Consider the following 17,565-nt stretch of genomic DNA (forward strand, 5'->3'; position numbering starts at 1 on the left):
GTGGGGCCGGGCGCAGTGCGCGGCCGGGAGGAGCCGCGGGCGGCGCCGCTCGCTCGGTGCCCGGTGCGCGGTGCGCGGAGCCCGGTGCGCGGAGCGCGGCCCGCCATGAACAGCATCAAGAGCGTCCCGGCGCGGGTGCTGAGCCGCCGAGCGGGGCACAGCCTGGAAGCGGAACGGGAGCAGTTCGACAAGAACCAGGCAAGGGAGGCGGAAGGGGTTGGGGGGAGGACCGGGGATCCAGGGAATCCGGTCCCGGTCTCGGTGGCGGCTGCTCGGGGAGCGGTGAGGGCGCTGCAGGACCGGCCCGCTCCGTGGGGGTTCCGTGGGGGCTCCGTGGGGCAGCGGCGCTGCACAAGGGGCCTGGCCGGGGGTGGCTGGGGGGAGACTGGAGGCCACCGGGCTTTGGGGACCCGCCGTCCGTCCGTCCGTCCGTCCTCGCCGCCGGTTCCTCCGGGCAGCGGGCTTCAGCACGGGTTTGTTCTCCCCTTTCCCCCCCATGTCGCCCACCCTGCCCCGGCCCCCGGGCTGGTTTGGTCCCGGAGAGCCCCGCCGAGGAGCAGGTGCCGGTTTCGGGCGTTGTGCCATCACGGGGCCGCTCGGCCACGCTGGGTAGGAAGTGGCGATCGTCGGGTCTGGGGAGCGACACGGGGAAACCTGCAAGTCCTGTTCCTGCTGGACCCGTCTCCTTCAACCGCCCCACCGGGCAGCGCCGGTAAATAACCGCGGCGTGAGCGCTGCCTCGTGCACCCAAGGGCAGCCTGTGCCGGCCGGGCAGGAGCACTTCCCTCCACCTCCTTCCATCCCTTTCGGCTTTTCCTTCCCTTGGCCCAAGGCACACGAGCGAAGTCACATCGTACGAGCACGCCATGTCCCCACTTTCTGGATGCGACTTCTTCGTTCGCATGCCTCGGGCAGAGCCGCTGACGTTGGACGCTGCAAAACGTCCTACCAAAGCTTCATCCTAAGCAGAACCTTTCCGACATCGTTACGGGGGTATCGGTCTGCCTTTTCTGTCTAATTACAGCTGTGGGGATGGCCACCGGGCGGTTGAGGCTGGTGGCACGGTGGATTTCATGTCCCCACCATGCTGCGGCACCGGGAGGCTGAAACCGAGCGCTGCCCCATCGCCTCTGCCCCGTGCCGCTGGTGCAGGTGGGGTTGCTGGCCCTGGTGCTCGTGGGCAGTTTGGAGGCCACACCATTTTCCTGGAAATACTTTTTGAGGTCTTGATGCAGGTATCCTCCTCAGAGAGGTTGTGTGTGGGACGTGGGACCCTGCTGTCCCCGCCGGGTGCTCCTGCTGCAATGTCATTGGAGGTAAAACTCATGTTTTTCTGCGCCCAAGTTTTTCCTTCTCTTAGACACGTGCCAGAAGGTAAAAATCCAACCAGCTAAACATCTATGAGGCGTATAGCTCACATGGCTTCCGCGCGGTGCTTTTCTGGTATGATTTGGGAAGGAGAAGCATTAGGAAGGGAGCTCTGGAGAGGATCTGCAGCTCGGCTGATCCAGCAGCCCCTGGCTCGCCCCAGGGGAAGTTTCCAGCCTGACATCCTTCTGCCAAAAATCGTCTTCCTGCCAGAAATCGCTCCCCGCCGTGGTGTCGGGACCTGGCATCCACCTGCTGGGTGGGGATTGCGGCACCACAGGATGCCGGGGCTCGGGGGAGCCGTGGGCGGGGAGGATCACGCTGTAATTAAAAACAGCCTGGAAAGAAAGGGTGGATGTAAACTGCGCTCCTTCATTTGGGCGCTTTGATCCTGGCTTTAGTCACCAGCTTGGTACGTGAGGGCTGTGAGTAAGGTGTTCGGGCTGTGCCCGTGTGGGTTCCCGGGGCCCGCAGGTGGGCAGGTTTCGGGGTCCAACCCCCCCCCCCCCCCGGTGTCAGCGCTGGGGTGGCAATGGGGAAATCGTCCGCAGGTTGCACAAAGGTTTCGGCCAGGCTCTTTGTGCACCCGCGCTCACAACCAGGACGTGTCCATCTCCAGATGTCCCTGTTTCAAACACCTTTTTGGGGAGCTCCTGGCCTGTCCGGGGTTTGGAGGCAGCAGAAGCGCATCCAAGCTGCTGTCCTGCAGCGTTGGCATCAGTTTGGTGCCGTGAAGCTGCAGTGGTGAAGGTGGGCTTGGGGGCTGCTCACCTGCTCTGGATATAAAACAGCTCCATTCAACCCTCAGCACTGAATCACTGTGTAAGAAACCAGCCTCTCCAGCAGCCCCTGGGCTCATGGGCAGCGAAGGCAATAAAACCACCAGCACCGATGAGGGACTGCGGTTTGGTTTTAGGACAGGCAGGCTGGTCCCAGCCCCTCCTGCTGGGCAGACACGGGTGGACAAGCTCCCATCCCCTGGGATGGATCATCCCCTGGTGGTGTTTCCCTTGTCCCAGCCCCGTGGGGATCGAGGCTGAGCCCAGCTCCTGCTGATGATTTGAGCTGAGCTTGCTGTCACTCCTTGCAGGGCAGGAGATGGCTTTGCCCTGCTGCCCCCCCGTGCAGGGCGCCTCGCTAAGATGCAATAAACCACCGTTAGGGGCTCGTTAGGGGCCTTGGGGCTCGTTAACCTTCGGGGTTAAGAGGATTGCATCAAGTCACCGGCTTAACTCTGCTGCTGCTTTACTGACCCACACGGCAGGGGAATGCCAGGGCTTCCCCGAGTGCAAGCAAAGTGAAATCGCTGCGGGGTGGTTTTGCTGCTGCCGTGCCCAGCTCGCGCTGTGGCCAGCAAAGCCTCACTGGGGAGGCGCAGCCGTTTTGGGCTCACTTTGGGCAATTTGGGGGCATGAACACCTTCAGCATCACCCCTGTGGCTGGGCGGTGGCGATGCGAACCCCTGAGCCTGCAGCTGCGTCCTGAGGGCTGCTCGGCCCCAAAATGCTGAGACGAGGAGCGCTGATAATGCCCACGGGGGGATCAGCTCCGTGAGTTTCTGGTCCCAGCTGACGTTTGACGGGATGGCAACGTGCTGGAGCTCAGGGCACTGGGTTCCTTGTGCATGAGCTGCTCTCACCATGCAGAATACCAGGTGACACAAACCTGGGGCTGGTGTTGGGAGCCCCGCGTGCTGCCGGGAGGTAAGGCTGGAGCAGGTTTTATGGCTCGTGTACAGGGAGGGACTGTGTTTCTCTTCCGGCATGAGTGCCAACAGCGCGCTTGCTTCCTGCCTTCCTGGCCACTTGGTTTTTCCTCCGCGAAGGCACCGGTGACAAAGGGCTCGCAGACGCAGGCATGGCCCCAGCGCTCGTGCCAGGGCGGAGCAGCCCGGCTCAGCTGAGCCTGGGACGGAGAAAAATCCTCGTGGTTGCCAGCAGCTCGGTTTTGGAGCCTGTGTTCGGCTGAGAGATGCGGCTGGCTCCTATTTTGGGGACAAAACCATAATTTGAAGTGTGATTAAATCCATTAGTATGTAGATAACCATCCCGATAAGGGCGGCATGTGGCACTCCTCTCCATTAACCTCACTGCTCCGGATCGTGGCATCGCAGCCCTGCTCCCTTTTTGCTCGGGAGCTGCGTTTTCCTGGAGCCGCTCGCCCGCAGGGCTGCCATCAAAGCCGTGGAAAAACACCCGGTTCAAAGGCTTCTTGTGATTACACAAACAAGCCGAGCATTTGGCATCTCGCTGTCGTCCTTTACCGCTCGCCGTCGCTGAGTTCAGGCTCCAAAAATGCCGTGTGTTTACCGGGCCAGCCCGGGGTATCAGTGGCTCTTGTTGAGCCGCCAGCCGTGCGCCGACGGGGAACGGGGAGGGCTTCCAACAGGCTGCTTTGTTCAGGGATAAAAAAAAAAAAAAAAAAAGCCTGGGTTTGCGTGTCACGAAGGGTTTCAGAGTGACAAACATGGTATAAAATTCAGAGTAGTCCCAAAGAGCCCCGGGTGGTTGGGCCGATCCCAGCTGGCGGCGCACCCGGCTCTTTGGTTGGGGAGGACGTGGGTTGGGGACGGGGCGGCCCCGAGGTTTGCTGCTGACCGCCCATCTCTCCTCCTCCCGCAGGCCATCAGCATCAGCAAAGCCATAAATACTCAAGAAGCACCGGTGAAGGAGAAACATGTGCGTCGTATCCTTTTCCTCGACTGCTTGGTGATGTGAGAGCTCTGTTCCTGTCCCCACAGGAGATCTGGTGGCTCTGAGCAGCGCGGTGCCAGGGCAGGAGGGTTTTGGCCTCCTGCAGGAGGTTTGGGGTGTGGGATGGCTTGGCTGGGGTGGCATCTCGGAGATTCATCCATCAGTGGAAATGCTCCACGGGATGATTTCAAATGCTTGTGGCAAGAAAACATGGGGGTCCCTGGTGCGCCCTGCAGCCAGGAGAAATAAACGGGGTCTCATCTGTGGGCACATCTCCGTGCCGGTGGCCTCTGAGCCTGTGGTGAGCTCTGAGCCCGCAGCGCGTCCCCCCTGTGTGTGTCTGTTTGGCCTTGACTACTGGGAAGGGATCATCCTGGGGACGCACCATGAGAAGGGTGCCTTTACCTTCTGGTCCTACGCCATCGGGCTGCCCCTGCCCAGCAGCTCCATCCTCAGCTGGAAGTTCTGCCACGTCCTGCACAAAGTCCTGCGCGACGGCCACCCCAACGTGAGTGTCCCCTCCCAAACGTCCCTCCCGCCAGCTCGGTCTTTTTGGGGGGAAGCGTGCTGTGTCTTGTGGCAAAGCTCCCCGTTAGCTCGCAGCCCTGAAACCTCCCCAGAGTTTGGGGTTGAACTTTGAGCTGTGCTGCGAGGGGCCGGATCCCCGTGCCACTACTTTCACTTCTGCCCCTAGGTCCTCCAGGACTGCCAGCGGTACCGCAGCAACATCCGCGAGGTGGGAGACCTGTGGGTAAGTGGCCGAAGCTGGGGAGATCGGAGGTCGGTGCCTTGCTGGGGGCTTGGGGGTGGGCGCCGGCTCCCTGCGGGGCTGGGGCTTCCCTCTGGAGGGGATTGGAGTGGGGGCTGAGCCCCGAGCACCCGTGGGAGGTGGTGAGAGCTGTGGGGCTGCTGTGGGTGGCAGGTGGTTTTCTGCATCGCTCCAGTTACCCCAATTTTCCCCTCGTGTCTCCATCAGGGCCATTTGCACGACCGCTACGGGCAGCTGGTGAGCATCTACACGCGGCTCCTCCTCACCAAGATCTCTTTCCACGCCAAGGTGAGACCCTCTGCAGCGTCCCCAGAGCTCCCTCCTTGCTGGGACACCCTGCGGGGTTTGCAGGGGCACCACCCAAAATATTAGCAGCAACAGCTGTTTGTTTTTTTTTCTTTTTTTTCCCTTTCACAAAGCACCACGAGTTCCCCCCGGGCCTCGAAGTGTCAGATGAGGTGCTGGAAAAGACAGCGGGGACGGATGTGAATAACATGTGAGTGTCCTCGTGGGAGCCGTGTGCTGCCCGGGTGGGTGCTTCCTGCTAACAAAACGGCCCCGTTAAAGGCAGCTGGCGGCGTTTTTAAATCTCTCCTGGTCTGTCAGCGTTCAGCAGTGCCTGGTTTCTCCCAGAGCAATGAGACGGAGTGTAAACACAGGGAGCAAACACACCAAAGTCTTGTAAATCGGAGGGCGGGGGGGGGGAGGGGAGGAAAGGACTCAGCGGGAGGAAACACAGCCTGGAAAAGTAGCGTCCTGTAGGGGCACCTGTAGCAAGCTGGAGCAACGCTATCCGTGCTGCACAGTGACCCGTTTGGGTTTTTTTTGGCAGCTTCCAGCTGACGGTGGAGCTGTTTGACTACCTGGACTGCGAGCTGAAGCTGTCAGAGTCAGGTGAGGAGGAGGCAGGTCCTTCCCGGTCGCCCCCGGGGCTCTTGAGCAATAGTTTCGCTCTTTGGTCAGGAAGCAAGTTCCAGTCTGGGTCCTTTCTCCTCCTCCTCCTCCTCCTCTTCTTGGAGACTTTGGAGAGAGTTTCTCAGCTGGTTTCCCCGTCGCTGTTCTGTAGAGGCAGTTGTTGGAAAATATTTCAGAAATGTGGTTATTTTTAGCATACCTGAGCAGTGTGAAGTGTACAGCGCTGCTCTGAAATGCCTTTGTATGCCTTTTCAGCGCAACGATGTTAATTGTGGGCATTACCCAAATCCTTTCCACCCCCCAAAGCAGAGGACGGGGGCTGTGTTCCTTTATAAATATTCATTTCCTCGTGTTGAAATACCTCCAGCAGGGCTGGTGGCCCCTGCCCGTGTTTGCTTCCCTTGCCTCATTCTCCAGGAATTTTGAGATGCCTTCAAAATGCGGCGGTTTCTCCCCCTCCAGCACTCGTCAGGAGCACGATGCTGCCCTGGAGAACAGGGCGCAGCGGAGGGGCCGCGCTCCCAGCTTCGTTAGCCATCCGCATCTCCTCCTGACCCAGTTATACGGCGAATTTATATTCATAAATATTTTAAAGCTGAGCGGGGAAGAAGTCAATCGATGCTCTGGCTGGATTTCTGCCAGGGGAAGGGATCCATTTCTGTGCCGGGTCGGGCGAGGCTGTGGTGACAGCGGGGCCGTCCCCTGCCCTCGGATCCTGCCCCGGCTCTTTGCAGGATTAAACAGAGCAGGGCAAAAACCATCGGCTTTCCTGGCCACCCCTTGCGGCGGCCGTTACCGACGGCAGCTGTCCTGCCCATTTATCATCCCGGGTTAAAATCCTCCTATTTGGGATCGGGGATACCCGGGGCAGAGCTGAGCCCCCATTACTTCTGCCACCACGGTCCCTGGGGGTGTTTTTCCTGCACGGAGCGGGGTTGTTCCCTGCTCAGCAGGACGGGACGGTGGTTGGCAAAGCCACAGCTGTCGTAGTTAATGATCAAGCCGAGCCAGCCGGAGCCAGGTGGCTCTGCGAACGCGTCCCCGGCTCCTCACCGTGCTCTCCCCTCCAGTTTTCCGGCAGCTCAACACCTCCATGGCGCTCTCGCAGATGTCGGCGGTGCAGTGCCGCCTGGCCCCCCTCATCCAGGTGATCCAGGACTGCAGCCACCTCTACCACTACGCCGTCAAGCTCATGTTCAAGCTGCACTCCTGTGAGTCCCCACACCCCGCCGTTCCCCTCGCTGCATCCCCTGTCCCTGCCACCGCAGTCACCCGGGGATGCCCCGTGCCCATCCCGGTCCCACCTGGCCCTTGTAGCCGGAGGGATGTGGGCACGTGGGAATAAATTCACAGCCCGGGTGGGGCAGAATTTGCAGTCACCGCTGTCCCCTTCCCATCGCCACAGGTCTGCCAGCCGACACGCTGCAGGGCCACCGCGACCGCTTCCACGAGCAGTTTCGCAGGTACCCGGGGCTGACAAAGGGCACCACTGGGGTCCCTCCAAGCCTCCCCTCACCCCCTTCAAACCGTTTTTCTTCCCTCCCCCCTCCAGCCTCAAAAGCTTCTTTAAGAAAGCCTCCGACATGCTGTATTTCAAGCGGCTCATCCAGATCCCTCGGCTGCCGGAGGTACGGCAGGGTTTCAGCGTGTGATGGTTTGAGAGGGTTTTTAGGGTGCACGGGGGTGTCCCCACAGCCAGGGGGGCTGGGGATGCTGCAGAGGGACACGCCAGCATGCTGTGGCAGTGAGGGGTCACCTCCCTCCCCGTGGCGCTCCCCAAAAGCCAGGGAGATGTCACCGTGACTTCTTGTCCCCACAGAACCCCCCAAACTTCTTGCGGGCGTCCGCACTGGCAGAGCACGTCAAGCCGGTGGTCGTCATCCCCGAGGAAGCCCCCGAGGACGAGGAGCCGGAGAACCTCATTGAGATCAGCACAGCTTCCACCACAGAGCCCCAGGTGGGGGCGCGGGGATGGGATGGGGAGGGGCAGAGATCCGTGGTGGGGGGCAAGGACTCAGCCTGACGCCCTCTGTCCTCCCCAGATCACCTCAGATATATTTCAGCAAACCTTCGGGCCGCCCAATGGCATTCGGGATGACAGGGACGCGCAGATCGAGAGCCTGAAGAAGGAGGTGGACACGCTCCGCGCGGAGATGGAGAAGATTAAGCTGGAGGTAAAGCTGGGTGGAGGAGCAGCTGCTTTTCAGCAGTGTAGCGCGGAAACCCGGATGGGACGTGGCAGGATTGGGGCACAGGGTCCTGGTGCCCTGTTTTGGGACCTCTCCCAGTGCCGGCACCCAGCTTCCAGGGAAGCAGACGGGACAGAGGACAACTTTAGGGGAGACTTTTCCCGGGACATCTCGTGGCTGCTTTGCCCAAACTGCAGCTGGGCACCTGGGTGGAGGTTTTCTGGGGCAAGGTGGTGCCGGCACTCCCGCGGGGCAGCGCCCGAGCACCGTTTGACCCCGCAGGCGCAGCGGTACATCACGCAGCTCAAGGCGCAGGTGAACAGCCTGGAGGGCGAGGTGGAGGAGCAGCGCAAGCAGAAGCAGAAGGCACTGGTGGACAACGAGCAGCTTCGGGACGAGCTGGAGAGGCTGCAGCAGGTGAAGCAGGACAGCGACCGGTCCCTGCGGCTCTGCGCCGAGGCAGAAAGTAGGTGCAGGGCAGCTGCTTCGCCCAGCAGCACCCGTTGGCTGCAGGAAGCCACTGGAGCGGGCGCTGATGTGTTCTCACCCCCCTCCAGAGAAAGCCAACGCCACCGAGATTCGCTACACGAAGCTGAAGGAGAAGCACAGCGAGCTCATCAACACCCACGCCGAGCTCCTGAGGAAGGTAACGCCACTGTCTGCAAGGACCAGATGCTGCCTTTGTCCCCCTGTCACTGTGTCCCCCCGGCCCAACCCTGCGTCGATCCCATCCTCCTGCACTCAGAGCCCCCCGAGCATCCCTTAAATTCGTGTCCACCACCAGCCAACACTTCGGATGCCACGAAAAAGGCATCGCCCCTATTGCCCCAGCTGGGATTTGGGCAGAGGGAGGGCAGAGGTGGTTTTGTGGCGAGGGTCACCTCTCCGAAAGAGCCCCATGTCCCCGCGCAGAACGCTGACACGGCCAAGCAGCTGACGGTGACGCAGCAGAGCCAGGAGGAGGTGGCGCGAGTCAAGGAGCAGCTGGAGTTTCAGGTTGAGCAGGTCAAGCGGGAAGCAGAGATGAAGGTGAGTGAGCAGAGATGGAGGTGAGCGAGCCGTGGGGCCACGGGTCCTGCCCTGTCCCCGCACGGAGCCCATCGCAGCCTGGGGCACGTGGTGGATGGGGGGTGGTTGGGGGCAGTGCCTGGTCCAGGAGGGAAGGAGCTGCCCCCGCTCTTTGTCGCAGTGTTATTTGATGCATGCTTCGTTCGCCTCTTGCCCAAATCTGCTGTTTCTTCCCCCCAAAAAAATGCTGTGCTCCAAACCGCTGGGTTCAGGTGCTTTCCTTCCAGCAACTTGGGGGTTGCTCCCCAAAGTCCTGCCCTCCCCAGGAGACACTCCCCTCGTTCCAAGACCCCCAGACACCATTCTGCTCCCAAAACTGCCACCAGGCTCATTTCCACTGAGCCCCAGTGTGGGTTTTTGGTTGCAGCTGGAGGACCAGAGCGTGCAGATGGAGCAGCTGCGGCGGGAGCTGGACGCCCGGCGGGATGAGCTGGACCAGGCACAGTGCTCGCTCAGCCATGCCAAACAGGTACCCGGGGAGCACCCAAATCCCTGCTGAGCCCAAGAGCAAGCTCGTCGGGGTCCCTCAACGTGTGTCATGAGCTGAACACGTTCTCAGCCCCCTCTGTGTAACCGTGGGGCGACGGCCGGTGGGTGACAGGGGTCTCCTGACCCTTCTGGCAGGCAGGCACGGAGCTCAGCGCCCAGGTGGAGACCCTGCAGGCTGAGAAGGAGCAGCTGAGGCGCTCAGTGAGCGAGAAGGAGCGCGAGCTGCTCTCCACGCGCAGCCTTGTCCAGGAGAAGGAGCTGCAGCTGAGCCAGGAGGCCGACAAGGCCAGCAGGGAGATCTGCGAGCTGCAGGGCAAGCTCCTGGAGAAGGTACGGGGCTGCGCCCCTCGCTCGGTTTTGGGGAGGGTGCTGAGCATGTGGGGGGCTCAGGCAAGCTGGTGCTAGACGGATATGACTTGCACCACCAGTAACGGGATGCTGGACTCTAATCCTACAAAAGGGGGCTCTTGGTGATGGGGTTGCTGTGCCCCGGCCGCGTGCCCATGCCTCCCTCCCGCCCCGCAGAGCAACCAGGAGCAGAGCCTGCAGCAGAAGCTGCTGGACGAGCAGTTCGGCATCCTGCAGGAGGCGGTGCGGGAGGCCGAGGGCATCCTCCGCGACGCGGTGGCCAAGCTGGACGACCCGCTGCACGTCCGCTGCACCAGCTCCCCAGGTAGTCCCCGCAGCCCCCTCTCCCCCTGAGACAGGTAACGTGGCATCCCCCAGGCATCCTCTCCCTCCAAACATTAAGCCTGAGGAGTTTGGGGTCTGACTTCCAGGGAGGGAATTTTTAGCTCTCCCTGACCTGGTCCTTAAGGTTTCCTTCCCACCCAAACCATTCTGCGATCCTAACGAAGCTAAATTCCTCGCAGATTACCTGCTCAGCCGTGCAGAGGCGGCGCTGGAGTCCACGGATGCGCTGGAGAGCGGGCACGCGCAGTACGTGGCCTCCATGGCAGGTACCTGGGGCTCGGGACCGGCAGCATCGCTTGAACGTTGCTGTAATTTTTTATATATCTGGCAGCCCCTGACCGTTTTGGGGCTGTCAGCAAGGATGCACTGGGGGAGGACACAGGCTGGAGCTGATGGGTCCCCATGTGCTCATTTGAAGAGCCACCTGCAAGCTGGAGGGGTCAACACCAACCTCTCCAAGTCCTTGTGCTGACCCTCGGATGCCTTTGAGGGGGCGATGGTGCCCTGGGCCAGCTGTCCCTGACCCTATTCTCCTGCTGGCAGATGCTGCAGCGCTGGTGGGGGCTCTGGCTCTCTTTGCACACCTAACAGCCGACACCATCGTGAACGGCAGCGCCACGTCCCACCTGGCTCCCACCGACCACGCTGACCGTGAGTGGATGCAGCGGATGCTCCGGGCGGGGTTGTGTTTGTGGGGGGTTGGTTTTGGTGCTGTTTTTGGTGCTGGGCGCTTCGTCAAGTGGACGTGGGACATCCCTGCACAGCGAGGGGCCTGCCGCTGACCTGTCCTCTCCCCAGGGCTGACGGAAACGTGCCGGGACTGCGGGCAGCGGAGCCTGGACTACCTGGGCGAGCTGAAGGACAAGCAGACGCTGGGGCGCGCTGAGCTGGGGGACGTGCGGCAGGCACTGCGGGGTGTCCTGGGGCTGGCCCAGGTAGGTGCTGGAGCCCAGTGCTCCCTGGGTTTGGGGACTTGTTGGCAGGGGGATTGCCTGAAGGAGAAGCCAAAGCAGGTGGTTAATGCAGGAGGACGTTGCCTCCGTGTGTCCAGGTGGGATGTTTGCTCACAGCCTTCTGGCTGCATCCCAGGGAGACGATAGAGAGCTGGTTTTTACTTAAAAAAAGAAATAAATAAATATGAAAATGTGGCATTGCCCAGAGCTGAAATTGGAGATGCTGGGTTGGAGTGAGCATTTTGGGGCGGTTTGTCCCCATGACCTGCAGGTTCTGGTGCATTCCCTGAGCCCTCTCAGCTTCTGAGCACTGAGACACTTCCTGATGCATGGGGATGGTCACCCTGAGATGAGCAGAAGTCTTTCAGCTCCGTACCCCTGTGGTATACTCCTGTGATAACAAACTTCCCAGCTTTCAGATGTTTCTTCTTGTTAAGCCTCCTATTAGTCTTTTCCATTAAAATACTGTGAATTCATCAACTCTCTAGAGCTCTGTCATGTTAGATCTGCCAAAACTTCACCTTTATCTGAGTTTTGCCACCTTGGTCTGGGACATTTCCTGCCTCTGAGGTCCTTGTGTCACGTTTGCTGCAAGGTGCTGACACACGTGCCTCTGCCCTTGCTGCCTGCACAATGCTGCTCTTGCAGCTTTATTTATTTAGGGAAGACAAAAAACAAGTTGGATGCCTTCTCTGGTTTTATTCCTTACAAATACTTTCTTCTCTTCCTCCGCTGAAAACCTCCTGGCTGTTGCTGCCTCCTCTGGCAGGAGCTGAGACCGAAAAGCTTGGACATCAAGCAGGAAGAGCTAGGGGACATGGTTGAGAAGGAGATGGCCTCCACTTCTGCAGCAATTGAAGATGCTGTCAGACGGATAGAGGTGAGACGAAGCCATGGGATGGGCCCTTGGGCAGCGAAATGTCCACTGGTGCCTCCTCTCCTGCAGCCCTCCTTGCTGCAGTGTGGTGTCCCACCTTCCCTTTCCCGTTTCCCAACAGGAGATGATGAGCCGGGCCAGGAACGAAAGCTCTGGCATCAAACTCGAAGTGAACGAGCGGTGAGTGTTGGGAGGTTGCCATTTCGGTCCTGCAGCGGTTCTAACGGCGGGGCTGGGTGGTGTTCTGAAGCCTCACGTGCACTCTGGACCTGCATCCTTCTGATGCTGAGCCTAAAATTGCCTTTGGAAGGGGGGGGGGGCTTCATATTGCACATCTAAGTTAATATTTGATGGCTTCTCTGTGGGCTGCTTAAAGGTAACCTTCAGCAGGCTGGTCTCTGGAAAAGACTCATTCATTAACTCAGGCCAAAGAGGGCTCTCCTGGATGCTCAACCCTTTTTCTTGTTTCCCTACAGGATTCTGAACTCCTGCACGGACCTCATGAAGGTCAGTACGGCAGGAGCTGAGCTTCTCAGGGGGTCACAAACTACACAAAACTGTCACTTGCCACCACTGGCAAAATCAATCCTTCTGTACAAAACCCGCATCGAACACCAAAACCTGTTCTTCCTCATTCCAGGCCATCAGACTTCTTGTAATGACATCCACGAACTTACAGAAGGAAATAGTAGAGAGTGGCCGGGTAAGTCTTCCCCTACGCTCATCCCCGTGCACTGAGGCAAAATACCCACAGTTTCCCACAATTTGCAGAAACAATTGCAGAATTGCCCACGGTTTGCAGAAACACCAGCTGTATTTCTCACTTTCCCCTGCTAGTGGCACGTTTGCAGCCCTGCTGGCTGGCGATGGGCTGCTCAGCCCCGTGCTCTTTGCAGACCTCGCAGTCTCCTTTACAAAGCATCTGAAGATGACGTCCCAAATGTGTCTGTTCTAAACCCAGACCAAATTCACAGTCTCGAGGCTCCAAAGTTACTTTTCTCGGTCCGTATTTAAGTAGGCCATTAAGAGCATCCTGGAGGGCACAGAAATGCTGCCAATCCCTTGATTTATGGCTTTATATATGGCTTTATAAATTGTTATATCGTATGTGGATTTTTTTTTCTGGCTTTTAATAAGATTTATGGATTTATTACATGTTTATATGGTAGAAAGAAGCTAACGCAGGCCATAATATTCTCATAACAACAGGGGGCAGCAACAACTCAGGAGTTTTACGCCAAGAACTCGCGCTGGACTGAAGGGCTGATCTCTGCCTCGAAGGCGGTGGGCTGGGGAGCCACGCAGCTCGTGTAGGTACCCGGCTGCAGAACGCAGCCGTTACCCCCCTCAGATACTCCCTGGCTGCTGGGGTGGTCGTGCACGAATGGTTGGGGTCAGGGCACCACATCCTGAGCTGTGCTAGTGTGGAAAATAGAGGGGCTCGTTGGGAACAAGCTTTAAAAATCTTGTCCTCTGTATTGCAGGAGCACGCTCCTGCCTCCTGTGGTGTTTTATCCCCATCCAAAACTTCTGGATCTGGGGTTTGAGTAGTTTGCTTTGTAAATGAGCTTTAAATAACAAGACAAAGCTGTGGTTTCAACATCTGATGCTGATTTCTGAGGGTATAGTGGGAGGCAAACAGCCCCCACTTGCGCTGCACTGCGAGGTGTCTCTAACACGATCTCTCCTCCGACTGCAGAGAATCAGCAGACAGAGTTGTCCTGCACACAGGCAAATACGAAGAACTGATCGTCTGCTCCCATGAAATCGCTGCCAGCACGGCCCAGCTGGTAGCTGCCTCCAAGGTGAGCGTCCCGGCAGGGCTGGCTGCACACCACGTGGCAGGTTTTAAGTCCTTTTGTTCCCATCGTTTTGTTCCAGGGATGCTCTCAGGCACTGGTGCGTGGCAGTCCTGCCCATGGCCTCCTTCCCAGGGAAGGGAAGCTCTTAATTGGAAGGGGATTATTAAAATTGGAAGGGGATTATTATTTTCAAGTTGGTCTCCGCTTTTAATATGCGTCTTCACCTGCAGTCATGCTCCCACACCTCGCAGGGCTTGCCTCTGAAATGAAGCTGTGTAAAACCTCCCGTCTTCCTCCTGCCCAGCTGATTATGTAAAGAAAGTGTGAATAATTAATGAGAAAGCCAGGGAGAGCTACTGCAGGAGGCAGCATTGAGAGGGAATTTCGGTCCTTACCACTTTTCCTCTTCATGGTGACGGAGATTTGTTGAGGTTTCAGTGAGCAGAGGGTTGAAGGGAGGTGTGGGCCAAGACTGATTTTTCTGGCAGATTATGTTAAAATGAAGAACAGGGTCGTAAAAAAGTTATCTGTGCACCAGTGCTGCTTGTTTGTGTGTCCTTGGCTCCCACCCATGGGAGCAGAGGTGGCTTAGTGTCCCCAGGCTGAAGGACATCACCTTGTCCCTGATGGGATCAGCAAGTCCATCTGTCCTTTTCACATCTAGGTTGCCATTCCCAGTTAGACCACTCTAACGTGGTGTGGTTGGTGTCCCTGCTCTTGGGCAGGATTTGGCCGCCTCGGTGCGCACCCGTGCCCCCGAGCTGGCAGGCTCTGGGGCCACGCTGGGGACCCGCGGCCATCTGTGCGTTCGTTGCAGGTGAAAGCCGAGAAGAGCAGCAGGAACTTGGGCAAGCTCCAGGAGTGCTCACGCAATGTCAACGAGATGGCGGCCAACGTGGTGGCTTCCACCAGGACGGGGCAGGAGCAGATCGAGGAGAAAGGTGAGGTTTGGTAAAGTGGGAAGGGAAAGCTAAAAGCTAAAACCCCTGGTTCCTTTTCGGGCCTGGCAAACACCCCCTGCTTTTCTCCGCAGACACCATGGACTTTTCAGGCATGTCCCTCATCAAGCTGAAGAAGGAAGAAATGGAGACACAGGTAAAGCCTCCACACAGGGAGAAAACGAGGGCAAATTTGATGCTGCCCTCCTCAGGCAGCGTTCATCCTCTCTAGGGGGACACCATGACACTTTGGGGGGTATTGCAGCCCCGTGGCCGCTGCTGCCGGGCACTTGAGGACCAAGCATGCTCTTGTGGTGCAGGTGAAGGTGCTGGAGCTGGAGAAGTGTCTGGAGGGCGAGCGGGTGCGCCTGGGTGAGCTGAGGAAGCAGCACTACGCCTTGGCTGGCGCCTACGATGCAGCGGAGGACGGGGAAGCCAGGCCGGCACCGGCCCCCAGGCGAGGCATCCTCAAGAAGCCAGCCCTGGCCCAAAAACCCGGCCCTGTCCCAGGGCCGGACAGAGAGGTAGGGCCCTTGGAAGGGGGACACGGGGCTGGGGACACGTTTGTGCCCTGATCTTTGGCTTTGGCCCCTCTTGTTGCAGCCCGAGCAAGATGCCAGCCTGCACCGGGCACACGCCATCAACTTCTAGCGGGACCGAGGGGACGGAGCTGGGGCCCAGCCCCATGCTGGGGGCAGCCACAGCAACGCTCTTATGTCTGTGTTTTAAACAGATCGCCTTGCCTCTGCACTGGTGTGCCTTCGTGCGCGGGGGGTCTCCTCCCTGCCTGGCCTGAGAAACTGGAGTTTTGTTTTTTTTTTTAATTAACATTTATTTTTTTTTTCACTCAATTCCTAGCAGCAGAGTTGTTGGGGTCCTGCAGCTCCCCAAGCAGTGCAGGATGCCGTCCTTGTGGCCTGCTGAGCAGCTCGCCCAGTTTAATTTAATTTGGGATTCTTCTGGGTTGATTTTATTTTTATTTTTTATCAGCACTAGACATTTTCAGTAAATGTAGCTCTCTACTGTACTGCTTAGACCCTTCCAAAGAACTGTGAACTGTTTTTAAAGTAGGAAATTGCTGGGCTTTTCTTGCAACTGTTTTTTTTTTAAAAAAAAAATTCCCCTTTTTCAGGAATAATTTGACTTAGCTTTAGCAGAGAAGGGGAATTTAACAGGTGTGAGGAACGTTTTGTAAGGGAAAAAGCAGGTATTGACACACTGGCAATAAGGATACAACCCTTTTTATTTCCTTTTCTATTTTGTATTACTACAGCGACAGCAGGGGATCAGTTGCATTATGTTTTATATGTAAGATAATTAGCAGAATTAAAACCTAACTGTGGCCTGCGGGAGGCGGGGGACGTTAAACGTGGCGAAGTCTGCAGCAATAAGGAAACACTGATGGGAAGAGATGGGGGGGGGGGGGGGAGCAGAGGACATGTAATCAGCTGTATCTTCTCTTGGAACTACTACCACGATGTAGATTATTAAAGCAGCAATATTTAAAGGAGGTCTGGTGCTTGGGCAGCGGGGAGAGGTTGGCACTAAAGGGATGCTCCAGCAGGTGCCGAATTGATGGGCAGCACTCGCTGAGGTGCCTGCTGGTGGGGAAATGCCTCGGCAGAGCTCAGTGATGGTGCACGGCTGGGATGGGGGGGACGTGGCCGTGAAATGGAGGCTGCTCGCTGGCCCTCTGGGCACACCTGGGCAGGAACGAGATACCACGAAGGGTTTGAGCCACGGTGGCTTTGTGGCGGATCATCCATGCGATGAAAGCTGTGGCACCTGCACCCAGGGCTTGCTGCCGGCCCAAAAGTCAACAGGGAAGTTTTTGGCAAACCTCACGGTTACTGACAATTTCTTTGAAATTGCTTCCGCTTTCTTTGGCCCTGGGAGGACAGGAAGGAGATGTTTCAAGGAATCTCATTTATTCTGCAGGGCTGAGTTTCAGTTCAGCTCCTGATGCAGCTCAGATGCACCTGTGAACGTGGACACCTGAGGCAAGGACACCCATGCAAGGGTGAGCACAGCACCTGTGTAGCTAAGAGGAGCACTGTGAGGGGGCATTAAAAAAAATAGTTATCCAGAGTCAACATTTTCATCCAGTTCCTCATACCACTAAAGCAATTATGATAACATTTCTTACACGGCCCAGTACAAAGCATGTAGTTCACATGATTAACAATAGGCTGTAAAGCTGTTTGGTAGAATTACAACTTGCTGTAGCTAAAGAATTAAACCCTTACAAGGCATTTTATTATTCAATGTTGTAGCCTCCTCTTGAAGACCTAAGCTTTCTGAGGCTGCACATCACAAAACAGATGGTACCAGGTTATGAACAACCAACCCTGGCAGCGTGGTGAGCTGTAATTCTCATTTCCCAACCAATCATACCCAAAAAGAAGAGCCCACATCTTGAAAACGGGCTTTGGTGTTAAATAGTGGTGTCACTGGGCAAGACAAGCCCCTAGTTAAATTCTGCAAGCTACAGCGAGTGCTTCTCCAGCCCGACAAGGCACATCCTTCCCTGGAAGGCGAGGAGAATCTCTTACCTGGGGCGAGAGGCTGTAATTTATTGGGTGACCAATAAATACCACACCGTGCTGTCATGTTACAGCAACGACCGTGGCCAGCCCCATACTTTGAAGTTTCGTTTCGTTTCTGAAACCCTTTCTCTTCGCACAAGGAAGTGCTTGCTGCGGTAGCTTGCAGTCTATTTATAGGCGGTGATAAAGCTGTATTTGCTGGGAGGCTGACGTCACCCTGACCACTCACACCAGCACATCTCATCATGGAAATATTGATTAATCA

At 57.5% G+C, this 17,565-nt stretch overlaps 1 protein-coding gene across 2 annotated transcripts; it reads left to right on the forward strand.

Moving 5' to 3' along the window:
- Positions 1-10: 10 nt before the first annotated feature.
- Positions 11-16,261, forward strand: HIP1R (huntingtin interacting protein 1 related). Of its 2 annotated transcripts, XM_035340348.1 has the most exons (31): positions 12-198; positions 3,990-4,053; positions 4,427-4,569; positions 4,756-4,812; positions 5,038-5,118; positions 5,250-5,326; positions 5,663-5,724; positions 6,816-6,956; positions 7,151-7,208; positions 7,298-7,373; positions 7,565-7,702; positions 7,788-7,919; positions 8,217-8,400; positions 8,492-8,580; positions 8,847-8,963; positions 9,370-9,471; positions 9,627-9,821; positions 10,017-10,164; positions 10,364-10,450; positions 10,728-10,835; positions 10,983-11,119; positions 11,907-12,017; positions 12,136-12,194; positions 12,491-12,521; positions 12,655-12,717; positions 13,224-13,324; positions 13,714-13,819; positions 14,634-14,757; positions 14,850-14,911; positions 15,075-15,278; positions 15,358-16,261. In XM_035340348.1, the coding sequence occupies exons 1-31, from the start codon at positions 106-108 to the stop codon at positions 15,403-15,405; spliced, it is 3,198 nt and encodes a 1,065-aa protein (XP_035196239.1). In that variant the 5' UTR covers positions 12-105; the 3' UTR covers positions 15,406-16,261. The 2 variants fall into 2 exon arrangements, with proteins under 2 accessions (XP_035196240.1, XP_035196239.1); XM_035340349.1 differs by lacking the exons at positions 13,224-13,324; positions 13,714-13,819; positions 14,634-14,757; ... (1 more) ...; positions 15,075-15,278; positions 15,358-16,261 and adding an exon at positions 12,798-12,984 and having other exon boundaries at positions 11-198; positions 12,655-12,767.
- Positions 16,262-17,565: the final 1,304 nt, after the last annotated feature.

The sequence above is a fragment of the Oxyura jamaicensis genome, chromosome 15 (genome assembly GCF_011077185.1).
Source record: "Oxyura jamaicensis isolate SHBP4307 breed ruddy duck chromosome 15, BPBGC_Ojam_1.0, whole genome shotgun sequence".
Taxonomy (NCBI): Eukaryota; Metazoa; Chordata; class Aves; order Anseriformes; family Anatidae; genus Oxyura; species Oxyura jamaicensis.

Coding starts and splice junctions, on each gene's coding strand:
- HIP1R (XM_035340348.1), top strand. CDS start 106: ATGAACAGCATCAAGAGCGTCCCGGCGCGGGTGCTGAGCCGCCGAGCG. Junction 8,581..8,846: donor ACGCCGAGCTCCTGAGGAAG/GTAACGCCACTG, acceptor GTCCCCGCGCAG/AACGCTGACACGGCCAAGCA. Junction 8,964..9,369: donor AGCGGGAAGCAGAGATGAAG/GTGAGTGAGCAG, acceptor TTTTGGTTGCAG/CTGGAGGACCAGAGCGTGCA.